At 38.3% G+C, this 16,683-nt stretch overlaps 2 protein-coding genes across 2 annotated transcripts; both read left to right on the top strand.

The window, feature by feature from the left end:
* Nucleotides 1-295: 295 nt before the first annotated feature.
* LOC138125680 (ribosomal protein S6 kinase beta-2-like) lies at nucleotides 296-6,114 on the top strand. Its single transcript, XM_069041122.1, has 8 exons — nucleotides 296-562; nucleotides 898-938; nucleotides 1,132-1,387; nucleotides 1,440-1,573; nucleotides 1,625-1,816; nucleotides 1,869-1,959; nucleotides 4,477-4,836; nucleotides 4,883-6,114. Exons 1-8 carry the CDS (start codon nucleotides 479-481, stop codon nucleotides 5,495-5,497), a joined length of 1,773 nt encoding a protein of 590 aa, XP_068897223.1. The 5' UTR covers nucleotides 296-478; the 3' UTR covers nucleotides 5,498-6,114.
* A 139-nt stretch (nucleotides 6,115-6,253) lies between these two features.
* Cox10 (Cytochrome c oxidase assembly factor 10) lies at nucleotides 6,254-8,351 on the top strand. Its single transcript, XM_069041133.1, has 6 exons — nucleotides 6,254-7,025; nucleotides 7,071-7,272; nucleotides 7,317-7,512; nucleotides 7,560-7,735; nucleotides 7,785-8,099; nucleotides 8,148-8,351. The coding sequence occupies exons 1-6, from the start codon at nucleotides 6,945-6,947 to the stop codon at nucleotides 8,312-8,314; spliced, it is 1,137 nt and encodes a 378-aa protein (XP_068897234.1). The 5' UTR covers nucleotides 6,254-6,944; the 3' UTR covers nucleotides 8,315-8,351.
* Nucleotides 8,352-16,683: the final 8,332 nt, after the last annotated feature.

Here is a 16,683-nt window from a genome sequence, read left to right as displayed (position 1 = left end):
TTGTCTGGAAATTGCTAAACTGCCTCTGGCGTGGCGTAATTCACAACAGGTTTCCGATTTAATCGAGATATTTTGTCGAAGACGGTTTGAAGGGTCGGGAAAAATACGCTGTTGAAATTGGGTAACGAGATCACTTTCGAATTTTTCGCGGACGGACGCATCAAGATAAGTAACAATTAGGAAAGTGAACAGGTAACGGTTCCACGAGTGGAACAATCCGTTGACGTAGAATTTGCGAAGAGATTCAAAGCTGGCGCCCCCGCACTTGACCAATCACGACCTCGCAAAATCCTTTCTCACGTTGGCAAGCGTGCGTCCGTCCGACATAACCCAATATTATGAGTGCTATGTGATGGTGTTGTCGTTCTAAGACTGCTAGTGTCCGTCTCGTCGTATCCAAGCGATTGTTCGAAATTGGGGCGATTTACGGTGTTCCCACGCGGCATCTGTTATGTTCAGTGCATTCTAACAACGAACCATGGCAGGAATATTCGATATTGAATTGCACGATGGCCAGCCCGAGAATTCGGACGACGAAGATGATGCCATAGAGCTGACCGAGGTGATTTTTCGCAGGTTGATTCGCCCAGAGCGATCCCCCAAAGACACGGTCTCACCCACCGTTGCCAAATTCTTCCGTCTGTAATCTTATCTCGCAGCTTAAACTCGTTCCGATTTCAATGTCACACCTTATGGCATTTGCATCAAACGCACGAACCTTGTGCAACAGCAAATTTCACTTCTTTTACGCAAATTAATTCGCCGAGATGGGCCACTCCCCGAACCCCCTACCCGATCTGACCGTTTGGCAAAAGTCGAAACGATTCGCATTTTTCAAATAATTCAAACAACAGTATTTGTCTTTATTATCGACTTATCGTTGCGAAATCTTTGCAGGATCAATATGATGAGCAACCAGATGTGTCTGATATGGCAGAGTAAGTATCTGATAAGTTCCCAAAAATCCTTCACGTGAAACGTGTTCAGTCCCTTTAAATGTTATTGTTTTGGTTGAGATTAGACACGTTACAAGCGATAAGCCCGGGACTCTTCTTTGCACACGTTCAGACGAGTCCGATTCGAAAATCGCTTAGATAGGACATGATTAACATGAGTTGTGATCGTGTTTAGCACGGCCGACACCGAGAGGGTGCAGGTCGACGAGAAAAGCGTCAATCCCGGGAAAAAAATCGGCAACGAAGATTTCCGCATACTCAGCGTCTTGGGCAAAGGGGGCTACGGCAAGGTCTTTCAAGTGATCAAAGAAACCGGCAGCGACAAAGATTGCATTTACGCCATGAAAATTCTACACAAGGCTTCCATCGTTAGGAATCAGAAAGACACTGCACACACTAAGGCTGAACGTAATATTTTAGAAGCTGTTAAGGTTGTCTCTGACCCTCCTCCTGTGACCAAATAACGACGATTTTCATTTCCAGCATCCTTTTATAGTCGAATTAATCTACGCCTATCAGACTAACGGGAAATTGTATTTAATATTAGAATTTTTACAAGGGGGCGAACTCTTCACCATGCTCGAAAAAGAGGGCCTCCTCTTGGAAGAAACAGCGATGTAATAAACCACCCGAACTTGTCTCCCCCGCATGACGGTTCTTTTTTTCAGTTTTTATCTATCCGAGATTTTGCTCGCCATCGAACATTTGCACTTTCTCGGGATCGTGTACAGAGACCTGAAACCTGAAAACGTCTTGCTGGACTCCAAGGGCCACGTCAAACTGACCGACTTCGGTCTGTGCAAAGAACATATCAGGGACGGCGTTCTCACGCACACGTTCTGTGGAACAATCGAGTACATGTGAGTATAAAAAAACAAAGACTCGACTAGAGCCTTCACACGAACTCTTCAGGGCTCCCGAGATCCTCACCAGGAGCGGACACGGCAAAGAGGTGGACTGGTGGTCCTTCGGGGCGCTGGTTTACGACATGCTAACGGGGGCCGTGAGTATCTCTTCCCCTTTAAATTTCACGCGAATTTCACCGGACAAAAATCACAATCAGTCGTAAAATGCGTCGTTTGAATCGTCGAGGCGGCGAACGCTTAACATGTTTTTTTTATTTACGGTACGATCTGATTGATTGTTTGCGCCCGCAAGTGACGCAACTGCAAGTGCACTGGCGTGGGCAGATCGTTCAATTGAAACTCGTCTTTGACGTCATTCGACCCCTCATCGGTCCGTTCGAGGAAGAAAACTTGAGCAAACATTTACGGCGATGTTCGACGCAACTTCCGGCCGGAAACACGGATCTGCACATTCCGAACGAACGCGTCAAAATCATTACGATAACGTTTGAACAAGAATTTGTAACGAAGGGCGAGGCACATCAAAGTAAAAAGAATTAAGTCATTTCGAGTCTAAAAATGTCGTTTTTTGTCTTGTGCGATAAGTCCGGAAGTGGCCTTGACTTTTGTCGAATTGAGACACTGGCTAATCAGGAGTGATCGCAAAACACGAGATTCTGGTTCGAAAAAGAGTCCGATCAAGAAGTTGCGTTTTGAATAATCTTGAATCAATTTATGAAGATTTCGAAATCGGGTCGCACAAAAATTTGCGCGTTTTATGGTAATGTGACGTAAATTGTTGGCATTTTAAGTACCCATTTGGACATTTCAGCACGAGCTGGTTGCATAAATGTAGTTAAAATAAAACGGAAAAATACGGCTGGAAAGTATGATTTTTTTGTGCAGGTTAAAAACGTGAAATACGACTGACGAAAGTGCGACTGATACAAAAAATGTTACGGTTTATTGCAAAAAGATGTAATTAATAATAATTGGAAAGAGTGACGACGTATCGAGGTAAAGCAAATAGAAATAGAATGTATCAACCGCAAATGAATTGTGATAAAAAATATGTTTCAAGAGATAACGTCCAAGTAGATATGACTTGAGTAGCATTGTAATGTTTGACAGCTTATTAATCGGTTGGTAGCACTGTTGTGTAATAAACGGAGATGACATCATGGAGTAAACAGAAATAAAAAAACCTGATGTCGGACAAGTTTAAAATGTAATCAATCGATTACAGAAATCATTGATAAGAGATATATAAAATAAATAATTGCGTATGTTTTAAATTAGCGAGAGGAGAGGACAAGAATATTGCAAAATTTTAGTTAGAATGGAATTAAATTTGATTGTTTTCTCTTTTTTTTCGAGAAAGCAAATTAAACGAAAATTTTATTTTTCAGTTACACGGAAGAAAAATGAAGATAAGTGTAGTGTGGAAATTTTGTATGAAGGAATGTCTTAAATTGAACATGAAAGATTTTCGGAAACTTACCAGACAAGTTTTTTAATTTATTTTCAGGAGTAAAAAAATAAGTTTTTCGATGTCAGAAATCTCTTTTTGTTCGACACTGTCAGAATTTGAGAATTTTCTCCTGTGTGAACGGATTTTGATAAATGTCACAACTTGTCAAAACGAAACGTCAAGCTTATTTTAAAGATTTTAAGCGATTTGGAACCTTCAAGGGGCTCGTCGAACAAAAAAAAACGTTTTTGGCACTCGTGGGCCTTTAAAACGCTCGTTTCACTCGCCTTTTAAAATGGCCCACTTGTGAAAAAAAAGCCCAATTTACGCACGAACTCATTAAATAAACTACTATTAAATTCTTACGAGAATATAGAGATGTTGTCGTTGAGTCGGCTCGTCTTTATTCCTTTTGTGTGGAGAAACTATATTTAAACAGCTAAGAATACCGCATCCTGCCTCATTTGGTATATTCCAGACCGGAAATAAAACCACGAACGTTGGAAAAAGTTCAAAGGGAAAATTTACATCTCTTGACTTTAAAATTTCGATTAAAAACGCCCATTTGCAAAATTACCAATTACATAATATGTAATTTTCTCGAGATGCAAAACGGATATTTCTCGTTTTTATTGAGTTGTTCTTTGCTTTGAAAAAATATATCAAAATTAAAAAAATTGCTTGTCTGGTCTATTTATAATTGGACATTTTATTTATTTTTTTGTTACAATTTAAGAATTTATTTTCATACTAGATTAGCGCACTGTACGTTGTTTGACTGGTCGAGGTGTAGGCTTAACAGAAAACTTTAACTCCTCTTTTTTAGGCACCTTTTTTCTAAATTATCGAATTATCTGTGTTATAGCCACCGTATATCGTTAGGGAAAAGAGAAAAAAAATACCGAGACATTACCGTAACGCGCAAAACGACGCCTGGCAGGTTCGTAAAATTTTCGTTATTTTCTGGTGAAGAGTAGGACTTAACAGGTGGTAGAACAAGTTACCAACAGGTCCAGAAAAATCGTCCGACGCGGTCGCAACAAATCATTCCGTCCGTTAGATTTTTCTGGATCTTTTCGATTCGGAATCGTAACGAAACATTTGTTTGTTTTTATTAATAGGACGTTATCATCTTTAATGATTTATCGCGACCTTGTTGCTTGGTGGCATTTAGATAACCGTTAATCCGCACTCGAAATTCCAGCCGCCCTTCCAAGGTGACAACCGCAAGAAGACAATAGAGAAAATCCTGAGGGGCAAACTGTTCCTGCCGCCGTATCTGACCCAAGACTCCAAGGACTTGATCAGGAAGCTGTTGAAGAGGCAAGTCTCGGCCAGGTTGGGAACCGTGGACGGGGCAACCGCCATCAAGAACCACTCCTTCTTCAAGAACGTCAACTGGGAGGACGTGTTGAACAAGAGGATCACGCCGCCGATGCCCGAGAGCATGCTGAAGAAGAAGGAGGACGACACGTCCAACTTCGACAACAAGTTCACGAAACAAACGCCGGTGGATTCGCCCGACGACTCCACCTTGAGCGAGAGCGCCAACGAAGTCTTCAAGGTAGAGCCGATCGATGTAGGGGCTGTTTTTGATTGGGTCGTTTCAGGGCTTCACATATGTGGCGCCTTCGGTGCTGGAAGCCGTGTACAGGAACAGCGTGAAGAGCAGACCGCGCCGCCAGAACCGGTGCACGTACGGGCGGCACGACCCCGCCGACGACGTCGCCCCCCCGCACATCGTCGACCACAACTACGTCAACAACCACCCGGTGGCGGGACCGTCGCGCCAATTCCAGCCGTACAACTCTAGATTAGTAGACCATAGTTATTTAAATAATCACGTACCCGCGCCTCGCGTCATCAACCACTTCGAACCGTACAACCCCATCGACAACCACCTGATGGGGCCCTCGAGGGGCATCCCCATGAACGTCAACAACCACGTGATCGCAGCACCGGCCCGGGTCATCAACCACTTCGAGACGTTCAACCAGCTGGACAACCACGGTCTAGTGATGGGTGGCGGTCCGTCGCACGCGGTCAACCTGGACAGTCGGACCGTGCGGCTGGACAACTACCCGATGGCGGGGCCCCCCAGGGCCGCCCCCAGTTTCCTACCCGACCACACGCAGCCGATACGCAACGCGAATAACGACGACCTGATCTTCATCGACAGAAGGCTCTCGATGATGGATGTCAGCAGCGATCTACCTCCTGTATAGTGTGGCATTCTTAATTTTGCGGCTCCTTAAAACAATGTTTAGTTCAATTTTGTTGGTCATATTTATTTCTCTCATTTGTTATGGTTACCACGAAACTAGTTTAATTAAGCGAACGGTTCGTTCAGTGATGACGCCCCGCAGACAGACGGGCGACTTAATTTTACTTTCACCCTAGAGAATTTTTAGATAGGTCAATTTTTGTTGTTACCATATTTACCTTGCCCGGGCTACGACACGCTACTTTTCGTCTTCTTTTTTTTCCACGAACACGGCGTGATATCGACGTCGTCCCGCCCGAATCGTTGTCAAATCATGTGGTGGGAGTGCGGTGCACGTGAATCTTGTATAGTCGAACCGCGTTGTCGTTGTAAGAATAGGTTTAAAGATGTAAGCCGCAATTCGGCTATGTTTTGTGTTTTCATGGTGTGGTTGACCGTCGTGCTCTCCAACTCTGGCCGTTACAGGCGCGCTATTACCTCATTTCGTTTCCACATCAATCTTCTCATAAGCTTTGTATCATTTTTATTCTTGCTGATATTTAAACGCATAGGTAGTGGTGGGGATTAAATTACTTAGTTAATTTTTTTGAACAAAGAATAAAATATCCTAAACTCTTACGACGAGGTGCTTTTATTTTTTTCTATCACGTATTTACGGGGTGTTCTTTTTAAGTGTAGGTAACTCACCTTGCACTCGAAAGTATTCATTTACCCGCTAGCGAAACGCAATCTTTACACTAGGAATTGTGTTCTGGAGCTTTTATCATTTGTCTAAACGAAACCCCTTTATTAACGAGGTGCAAGAGAAACATGTGTTCATTATAATATAAATTTACACCAATATAGACTTTTTTATACATAAATGTAACGTTATATTAAAAAAGTATGTCCTTTAGGCACAAACTGCTATAATTTGTGCGTTACTATGAGATGCAAGGTTGGTTATTGTATAGTTAAACAATGTTGTGTATAAGATGGTAGCTTAATTATAGTTAAGTGGAATATGTTATTCATATTAATCTTTTATAAATATATACATATATATTTATCTTCATACCTACGCAAGTTTATAGATTTAAAGAAATTTATATTAGATTTTACCGTTCTATACTCATTCAGAAAGGGTGATATTGTTTGAAGTGTTTTTTAATTATTTTACTTTTTCAGCGAGCTCAATTTTGCTGATACGAGGCGTACATCGCAGTTTACTTATCAAACGATATGTTTGTAACAGAACAATACTAATAAAGTGTATCATTACGTAAACTGGTATCACTCAACAACCTTGGTCGCGTTGGTACATCGCCAAAACGCGGCTCACGTGAGCTCGGTCGCTCGCGCTGTCAAATTCCTAACCTCAAAACATCACCACCGATTTCAACCAAACAAGTTACCTAACCAGCTTCGTAAACCCAAACGAACATGCTGGATGCGATTTAGGTGATATCATGTCAAATCTATTGCACTTGCAGATCAAATTATGTCGCAAAGTGTTAGGTAACTCTTACAACCCCAACTTGCTACTTAAGGTAAGCCTGTCGCCGCCCCCGACCCGAATAACCGCCTGGTTCCAGAAACATGTGTATTTCACGCCGTCCGCGGCCAGCTACGTGAACAAGTCGCACCGCAAAAGCACCACAATCCACCTGACTGAAGATGCTACCAAAGTGTTTCCGGACAAACCGGCGGTGGCGCCAGCCTGGCGCCCCACACCATCCACCGATCGTACAAACATCGTGCAGCACTACCTCAAGCTGTCGAAAATCCGCTTGACCAGTAAGTACCCGCGAGTAACTCCCGCAGTTATTGATTTTTCGCAGCTCTCGTCGTGGTCACCTCGATGGCGGGATACGCCGTGGCGCCCGCTCCGTTCGTGTGGGACACCTTCGCCCTGTGCGTCGCCGGGACCGGTCTCCTCTCGGCGGCCGCCAACGCCGTCAATCAATTCCACGAGGTCCCGTTCGACGCTCAGATGTCGCGCACCAAGCACCGAGTATTAGTGTGCGGACGGCTGACGTAAGCTCTAGTCGAGTCGCTGCAACACTCTATTCGAGACGTTCCAGGCCTCTGCACGCCATGTTGTTCGCCACCGCCACCAGTCTTAGCGGCGTCTGTATATTAAACTATGGGGTCAACAGTCTGACTGCTGCTCTGGGTCTAGCTAATTTTATTCTCTACACCTCGATCTACACCCCCATGAAGCGTATGAGCATTTTGAACACGTGGGTCGGTTCCGTCGGTACGATCTCCACGATACCGAAAAATCGTGATTGATGTGTTTGTTGCAGTCGGGGCGATTCCGCCTCTGATGGGATGGGCCGCTTGCGCGGGCTCTCTGGGTCAGGGGGCTTGGCTCATGGCCGCTCTCTTGTACAGTTGGCAGTTTCCCCACTTCAACGCTCTGTCGTGGAATCTGCGCCCGGACTACTCCAGAGCCGGGTACAGGATGATGGCGGTCACGGATCCGGGGCTGTGCAGGAGGGTCGCCTTGCGGCACACCGTCGCCATCGAAGCTATGACGATAGCAGCCCCCTATCTAGACGTCACTAACTGGTGGTTCGTTTTAGAAGCCTCACCACTTAACTTGTATTTTATTTATTTAGGTATGACCGTTACGTCGTGATTGACATTTACTTAATTTCGCTTTGCAGCGTACAATTTCTACAAAGATTCGTCCAGTCAAACGTCGCGGAAGTTGTTCCGCTACTCGTTGATCCACTTGCCCCTCTTGATGATCTTCTTTTTAATAAACAAGAAGAAATGGTTTGTCTTTGATGATAGACAAAGAATAGAAAGTACAGCAGAAAGTGTCACTTAACGTTGAACCAATAAACAATATTTAATTTGTTTGTTCACTATTTGTTTCCATTTGTTCCTTTTCCGTTAGGTGTGGGTTGCATAAGCACCGCATGGAGTTGTGAAAAACGCGATTTTTTTGGGTTTGATGGAAATTTCCGTTTGGAGTGTCAGATTGCCCGCCCGCTCCGGTCGTAGGGGATTACCCAGATTACCCCAAAAAAATGTTGATACGATTACCCCGCCTCTGGGCCAATAAAACATGGCATTCTAAGGACTCCGCCCCTGTTTGATGGGAGGGAGGGATATCCTTGGCGATGCAAGCCATTCGTGATGTCAGGTCTCATCTGTGAAGACGCTCTGACATGCTTCACGTCGGATGCGTTTTGACATTGGACAATTTGGTCCGTTGCAGTTTCGAGGATTGATTAATAATTAATCGTGGTGTTCTCACCGGGATCTAATTCATTAAAACTGCTTTTCGAACATGAATTATTCCTCGTTGAGCTTTTGATTGGAGGTGTTTAGCGTTTTACGGCAAAATCAATACGCAGAGCTATCGGATTGATTACGAACCGTTTTAAATACTTAAATAGACGTAACTGGCGCTTTCACAGCGTTAAAAACGATTTTGTGTGGGGTTTCAAGAGGCTGCGACTGACGAAATCGGAATGAATATTTTCTTCTTTTTCAAGACTGTCCTTACGTTTTCTTGATCAATAAAAAAAAATCGGATTTATGTATGTCACAAAACGCGACAACTTTAGAGGAGATATAGAAACAAAATTAGGTACGAGAGGTGATTAAAAATTTAATACTGCTTCATAAGAACTAAAAATTTGGGTTAATTAATTCTAAATATAGCTACAGCTTGTCCATAGGTATTTTAAGACAATTTTTTTAAATTCAAGTTTTCAAGCAGTAAATATGGCAAAAGCATACATTTATTATTTAGGCGTTTTATACAGAAACTTTCTGCGAACATAAAGAGGTACCTAGGTACATACTTCAAGATATCATGAAATTAATATTTAATTAAATATTTTAAGAAACCAGGTGTACATTAAGAAGTGTTGAAAGACACTGCGTAATTGCCTGTTTTGCATAAATAACATTCCAATTTCACTTATGAAATTTAGATTATTTGCTTGGCAAATATTGAGCCAACTAACAATTAAAACCACCGAAATTAACGTTGTAAGCTACGCATTAGCTAGTGGTTAGGATTCAGCAAAAACGATATTTTTAATTTTTGAAAATGTAGACGAAAGTGAAGCGCAATGTGATTTACTTTCACTTCCACAATTTTTTTATTTACCGGCAGATACCTAAATGGCCTGGCATTGTGCAAACTTCTCTTTTCCTTTCGGTCTCGTAAAAAATAATTGTCTGTAGTAAAAGCCCTTCATAAGCTTCGAGGAATGATTTATCACGTTTACAATATCATTTGAAGTATAAGAGGATATCGACGCATCGATAAACAGTCTTATTTTTAAATATTTATTATTGGTAAATATTTAGCAAATTAGTTTTGATTTGCTCTTGGTCCAGTTAAAATTTCGAGAAATGCACGCTCTCCAAAGAATCTCTTTACTCTAGAGAAATTTTGGAACCCATCTACCTAATTATTGCCGAAAAAAATTGTATGTACAGTCGCGAGCAATAAATTTTGGTCGTCAAGGTCATTCTTTGACGCAAGAGAAAATGCTCCATTGTAAAACAGTCGCAAATATCATAACCTATCATCATGTTGTATGACATTAATTGTCATTTTTCTCTCAATTTTTTGACACTTTGTTGACGTGGGCATAATCAGGCAGGGAAATTTTTTAAATTTGTGACAATCTAACCAAATTTTGAAATGACGTTGACGACAAAAATTTATTGCTCGCGACAGTAGATATAATATGAATCATATTTTAACTGTTTCAGTGTCGCTGCTTGGTTAAATTAAATGAAAACAAAATCTTGGTCTTTCAAACATTTTTAGAATTAAATTAATCGAGTAAGCCACGACTGTAATGGTTGAGTTGGCAGCGCTAGTTTAAATATTCTTATGTTTGAGAACCGTCAAGTTTCTCTATTGGAAGTTGGAGGACTTAAATATGTTTCGTTTACAACAGCAATATTTAAACTAACTTTGATAACTGAACCGTGATAGTCATGGATTATTCGATTTATTTTCGATCGCAGGGTACCATACCTAAGTAGGTACTTACTTCCGATCGACCACAACAATGTGATCTAGTTTTTTATTTTAAATTCGTGTTGAGGGAAATATGGAGGATATTAAAAGAAATCTGCAACATCATTTATTGAAGACTTTTATTGTAGAAAAAAATAAAATTTTGTACTAAAATGCTAGACAAGTCAAATCTAAGTAAACAACGTTGCCGGTTGATTTTCTGAATAGAATGCAGTGTTGGTGGTTATTTGGTTTTGGCAAAGACTATACGGTCTATTCATTCAATCGGTTGTTTCTTAGAGCTGACGTTATTTGCAATGCCCCTTTTATATTTTCCTTTTCCTCATTAATCACTGAGGGGGTCATTCACGAAACCCGGTAAGGCTCGTTAAGACATTGCAAATTCAAAACCATGACAAGTGATATTGTTGAAGCACCGTAGGTACATATTTGCCGTTTTGTTGACGATTTGCTAATTATCTGAGTTTCGTGAATCTACTCCTGAGTAGTTGAAAAAGATCGGTCTAGCAACAATCAGTTCTTAGCATGGCCTTATATCATTTATCTCACTTTAAATATACCTATATGAAACATTTTTCAACAAAATTTATTACATAATCTACTTTACACATTCAGACAAAAATTTAAATCCTATTAGCAAACATGAAAAACATTTTCATTTACAGCTGTTTTAGGTATGTAGTCGTCGATAGGCATCAAACGTTTTTTTAATTATCTTCTGTCAGTTAATATCTTTGTACCTATGTAGAAAAACTACGTTCTACGTCGTACGATGGATAATATTTGGAAATCGATTTTCAACTCATCTGAAAACTCTTCAACGGTGCAACTAACGCTTTGAAACAAAAAAAATGGTGAAACCCTCATTTATTGAGGACATATTTTCTATAACTTTCTTGAAATTGATTGAACAACTCTTTCCGTTGCTACATTGAGTTAATATCAGATGTTTTATTAAATTTCACCTCAAAGTAGACATTGAAGAGTCGATTGTGAATGCACCACTCGTCAGTCTGCAGAGTACAAACACAAACAACGCATCTTTTTTTTTAATAGATATATGTAGGTACCTAGATACAATCGCGGCCATCCAAAAATGAACGATAGCTTGCGAAAATTTCCGTATTTTTCACTAGATTAAACCAGGCTGTATTCATTGGCGTTCGTGCAGCAGGCGTTACTATTTTAATAATAAAAAGTTGTAATAAATAATTTTTATCCACAATTACCTTATAATATCCACACAATAATGAAATCACTTTATTCCACTAGTGGAATAATGAAAAAATACAATCTTAAATCAATCGAACAGGATCACTTTCTTCCATTTTCACCAACTTGCACAGCGTTTTGTACAAATGGAGTCGATAAACAAGCAAAAATAAATAGCGACTATTCAACACCTCCCATGTTTTTTAGTTAATTTCAATGATTTTTGAGGTGACATCCGCTGTCAGAGTGTAATGTCAAATCATTTTTTGATGACATGAGATGAAATTTCTGATTTTAAATCGCTGTAATTGTGGATAAAACGTTATATTGCATTCGTGTTTTAGTCGCATTTTATCCACTTAAGAATATTAAACGCTCGTGCGTTCGCACTCGCGGTTAAAAATTCTTGCGTAGATAAAATGCTATCTAAAACACTTATACAATAAATAACTATTAATAAAAATGAGGCTGAGAAGTAATTAATCCATTATTAAAATGAAAGTAAACTTTAGTAAAGAAACCTTTCCAACACCTATTCGTATTGGCCTCTCAAGCCTTTTTTCTTGCCAACGCCTCTTTATACAATTGAAGATGCAAGTCTTACTGCAATGTAATTCTCGCGCCACAGCAGCCAACGACCAATTTTCTTCTATAAAAAAAATAGCTTTGCAATAGCCCTAGCTGTCTGAATCGGAGTGAGATGTAGCATTTAAAAAAAATAATTTCAATAGTTTTTTTAACGCTAGTGTCAAACTTTGACATTTTAGGACGCCTATGATTTAAAGTAAAAATCAAACTATAAAAAAAACATTCACTTTTGGATGGCCGCGATAATACATAATTATATTATCCAAAACTTAACAAAAATTATTGCATTGCATTAAAAAAATGAGTGTCATAGCTCAAAAATAGATGACGTCATGAAAAAACCTTACCGGTTTTAGCTTAGTTTTAGCGTATTAGACAAATAATGTCGTAAGTAAGTAGTTGCTACACATTTTTTTTCTGATTTAAAAATTGTTTCAATACAGGGTGCTTAAAAAATGACGAAACAACGCTATACCAGACGATTCAGGGATAACGCCAGATTACTAAAGAAATGATTTAAAAAAAAATTGTCAACTGACAATAGTTAGGAAACTAAATGCAGTTACTTACCTACCTAATCAATGCAGCGTCAATCCTTGGAACAATACAAGATTCAAATAATGAGAAATTGGAAGAAATATTTTATAAAATAAATAAAGTTATTAATAGCTTGGTTGCCAGAAAAATAAAACTTGATATAAAGGTACTATTTAATGATTTTAAATAAAAATTATTGTTGAACATCATTTTAAATACTTATGTCTCACTAAAAAAGTTGTTGAAATATTAAGAATTGGTTAATAATAACAATTTTTAGATACCGATTTTATAGCCTCCATATCTTTAAACAATCACGAGACAGAATTTTTTTTACATGTTTCCCGTGCTCAGAGCGTGTCTGAATAGTGCACAATGGCGTTGTTTCGCGATTTTTTAAGCACCCTGTGTATTTTTTTGGTCGATTTAACCATGAGCTAATTGACCAAAAAAAAAATTGTTATACCAGTCGAACCGTACAGGTCTAGAAATTCCTATCTACTATGAAATTATAAAAATATGCACAAATGTGCTTGTTGCATTAAAATATAAAAACTATACAACAAATAACTAAGATACAGAAAAATATGCTGTTTACATACTCGTAGGTATCGGGTGTTCATTTAATATTCTGGTAGCATTACCTATGGAAATATTTTGTTTCTGTGAAGGCATGTCGTCATTTGAACTTCCCGTTAGTAAAATTAGAGTAGAACTGTCAATTTTGACATTTTCGTTCAGACAAGTTTACTGTTTGCTGGTGTTCACGTTAGAGCAGAAAACGTTTTGATTGAAAGTTATTTTCGCAATCGCAATGGTTTGAAAGTGAATGGTTCATGGATCTACTCCGTACAAAACTGCTTAGAAGAGTTTATCGCCGAATTTCCCAATGTTATTATTGACGGAAAACCTTCGAAGATAATCTGAGCGGGTGTGTAAAGTTGTTTCGTGAAACTGGAGGCGTTTACCGAAGAAAAACCACAAGTCAGCCGCTAAAACGCACTCCTGCAGTTAATGCAGTTATTGAAACTGCAAGAGAAATAATGCAAAATGCTCCCCACACTTCAGTGCGTCAGTTATCGCAACGCAACAGACTGAACCTTATGTAGGAAAGCAGGAATGTGCCACAAATTGTTACGAAAAGAAGAAGGTAGACATTTCCAGCACCTCATTTAATAAATTGATTCATTTGTGCGTGAATTATAATTGTGTTAATTTTTTTATCATAAATCGTGTCATGCTGCTATTTTTTAGTGAGGTTATGTCGTATTTTAACGCTGCGACATCCGTTTTTCAAAACAAAAGATTTCCATAGGTGATGCTACCAGAATATTAAATGAACACCTTTTATAATCTAAGTTTCACCTCTCAACTAAAGATACAGTTCTGAGGTAAAAATCACAAGTTCCTTAAATCAAAATATCATTTTTTTTTAATGAATCGCTTTGTATTTATTTTACAGGACGTTGTAGTTTGTAAACATTCTTCATGTGGCTCTAGGGCTCTACCTATACTTAATAAGAGAAACTTTATAAGAATCGCCAAACTAGAAAGGTTCAAAATGTTTTAAACTTTTTTCAAATTGGAACATGTTTTTTGGAGAATAAAAATATTTCGAACTGCAGATAGTTAAAATTTCTTCGGTAATCCAATTTTGTACATTATACCTAGTAATGTGGTATTAGTAGCTATACGTAATTGACAGGCAATTATGTATTAGGTATGACAACGTTAAATAAAAAAATTAAAATTAGGTATGTTGTCTGACATTCTTGACTAAAAATTTATGCGAATGTGTCGAGAATATTTTCAGTTACATATTATACAACCTCATCGGCGCATAAATTATTTCCGAAACATTTACCGAGCTTACAAATGCTTTTGTCATTGTGGAAATAAGCACGAGTCGCAGACGAACGCCTTATTTACGAACAATTACAAAGGAATTAGAGAAAAGCAAAGAAAAATTTTAGGGAAACTAATTCGCATGTACAGCCGCCTGCAAAAGAATCGAGCCTACCCTCGCTAAGGAAATAATCACCAATTCATACTTCGACAAAGGGATCTGACCACTGTCATAAACTCATAAATCTAATCTCTCAGACAGTTCGATATACGAGGGCTGTACCATTAGTTTTTGTCTTTTATTTAAACGGTGTTTTTATTGTGAATTTCAATATTTAATAACGAATATAATTTATGTGGTTTGCTTTATTCAATAAAATAATGTTTTAAAATCCGGTTTAGTGCTTTTATTTTTGCTAATAAGAAAACAAGCAGTGTAAGATACAAATAAGTATCTACCTATGTTTAATTAAAAATTAAATGCCACAATTTATCACTATTTCTGTTGCGTTTCTTTATATTAATTGATCTTAATCAATTTTCGATTGTTACACAGGAATTATCATTACATTACATCATTACAAATTTATTTTTTTCCTCAAAAATTTTCTGATGTAAGATAACATAATTTTTATACTGTCATTTAGACAATTAAAGGGCTATCAGAATCAAGAAAAAAAATAGGGGCTTTCCATTTAAAAAAACTATCGATGACGTCATAACTCGAAAACAAATGACTGCTTGGAATTTTCTTTGGTACTAAAACATGTATTTTTATAAACTAAAATTGACTTGTCCACAAATTTTTTTGAAAAAATTTTTGTTTCATTTCGATTTAAAAATCGCCCGTGCGCGAGGTTACGTTTAGTTATGTGTGTTCAATTTTTGTAATTAAATAGTTGCTTCCCAAAAGTTGCTAGTGCGCAGGGGGTCTAACTCTTTCACATTTTTTAAAGTAATGCGAATTGTGCCAATTTGTTGTAAAAATGCATGTAAAAAACCACCAACATTTTACCTAGAAAATACAACCGGTAATGTTATATGCATAGAGTTGATTTTTGACTTTTGGAAATAGAAATGTTTGGTTACGAGTGTCAATGATACTTTATGAAAACAGAAAATAAAAATTCGAATTGTTGTAATCTTGAGTTATTGAAAAGATTTCATTGGTTTTGCGGCAGTTTGAAATTTTTTGGCAGTCGCATATGTTTCGTGACATAATCGCCTTTTTGGCATAATAAAGAGATCGATCATCTTAGTAATATCAAAGTTACCATTAGCACCTTTAGTGTAATTGTAATTTTTTTTTATTGGTAACCAATTTTGCTCATTTAAAACACGCCTGAGCGTGTATAAATCGAACTTTTCCATGACAACATCGCGCGTTTTCCATGGAAACATCACCAACCCGAGAGGACCGGAGAAACGTGAAGTCTAAATGTTAACTCATTCAACATTAAAAAAAATATATATCGTAAAGTATTCGTGGATAACTGGTCTTTAAAACACTTGCTCTATTTCGAACACTCCGGCTGCGCGTCGTGCTCGAAAAATCGCGCGTGTTTTAAAGAACTTAATATCCCCTTATACTTTAATATACTATACCAACTTAATTCAACAAGTGGTGGTTTTTAAATTGATTAAACCTTGTTCACGTTGAGCATTTCAAGGTCAAATTATTTAATTTTTTGGCTCTGTAATTATGTTTTGTAAATAGTGACATGCAGCTAACCAACATAATGTGATTTAGCAATGCTTAATTCAACGTGAACGGTGTTTACCTGCATGTCACTATTTACAAAACATAATTACAGAGCCAAAAAATAAAATTATTTGACCTTGAAATTGTCAACTCAACGTGAACAACATACATATAACATCAATAACAAAAACGTGCATAACAGAAATAGCCAACAACTAGGCCATTTAAATTTTAATGGAACATATTTATTTGTATGTTACACTACTTGTTTTCTTATAATCGAAAATAAAAGCACCAAAAG

The sequence above is a fragment of the Tenebrio molitor genome, chromosome 3 (genome assembly GCF_963966145.1).
Source record: "Tenebrio molitor chromosome 3, icTenMoli1.1, whole genome shotgun sequence".
NCBI lineage: Eukaryota > Metazoa > Arthropoda > Insecta > Coleoptera > Tenebrionidae > Tenebrio > Tenebrio molitor.
Note: the sequence above shows the minus strand (reverse complement) of the source record. Positions and strands in the feature narration are given on the sequence as shown.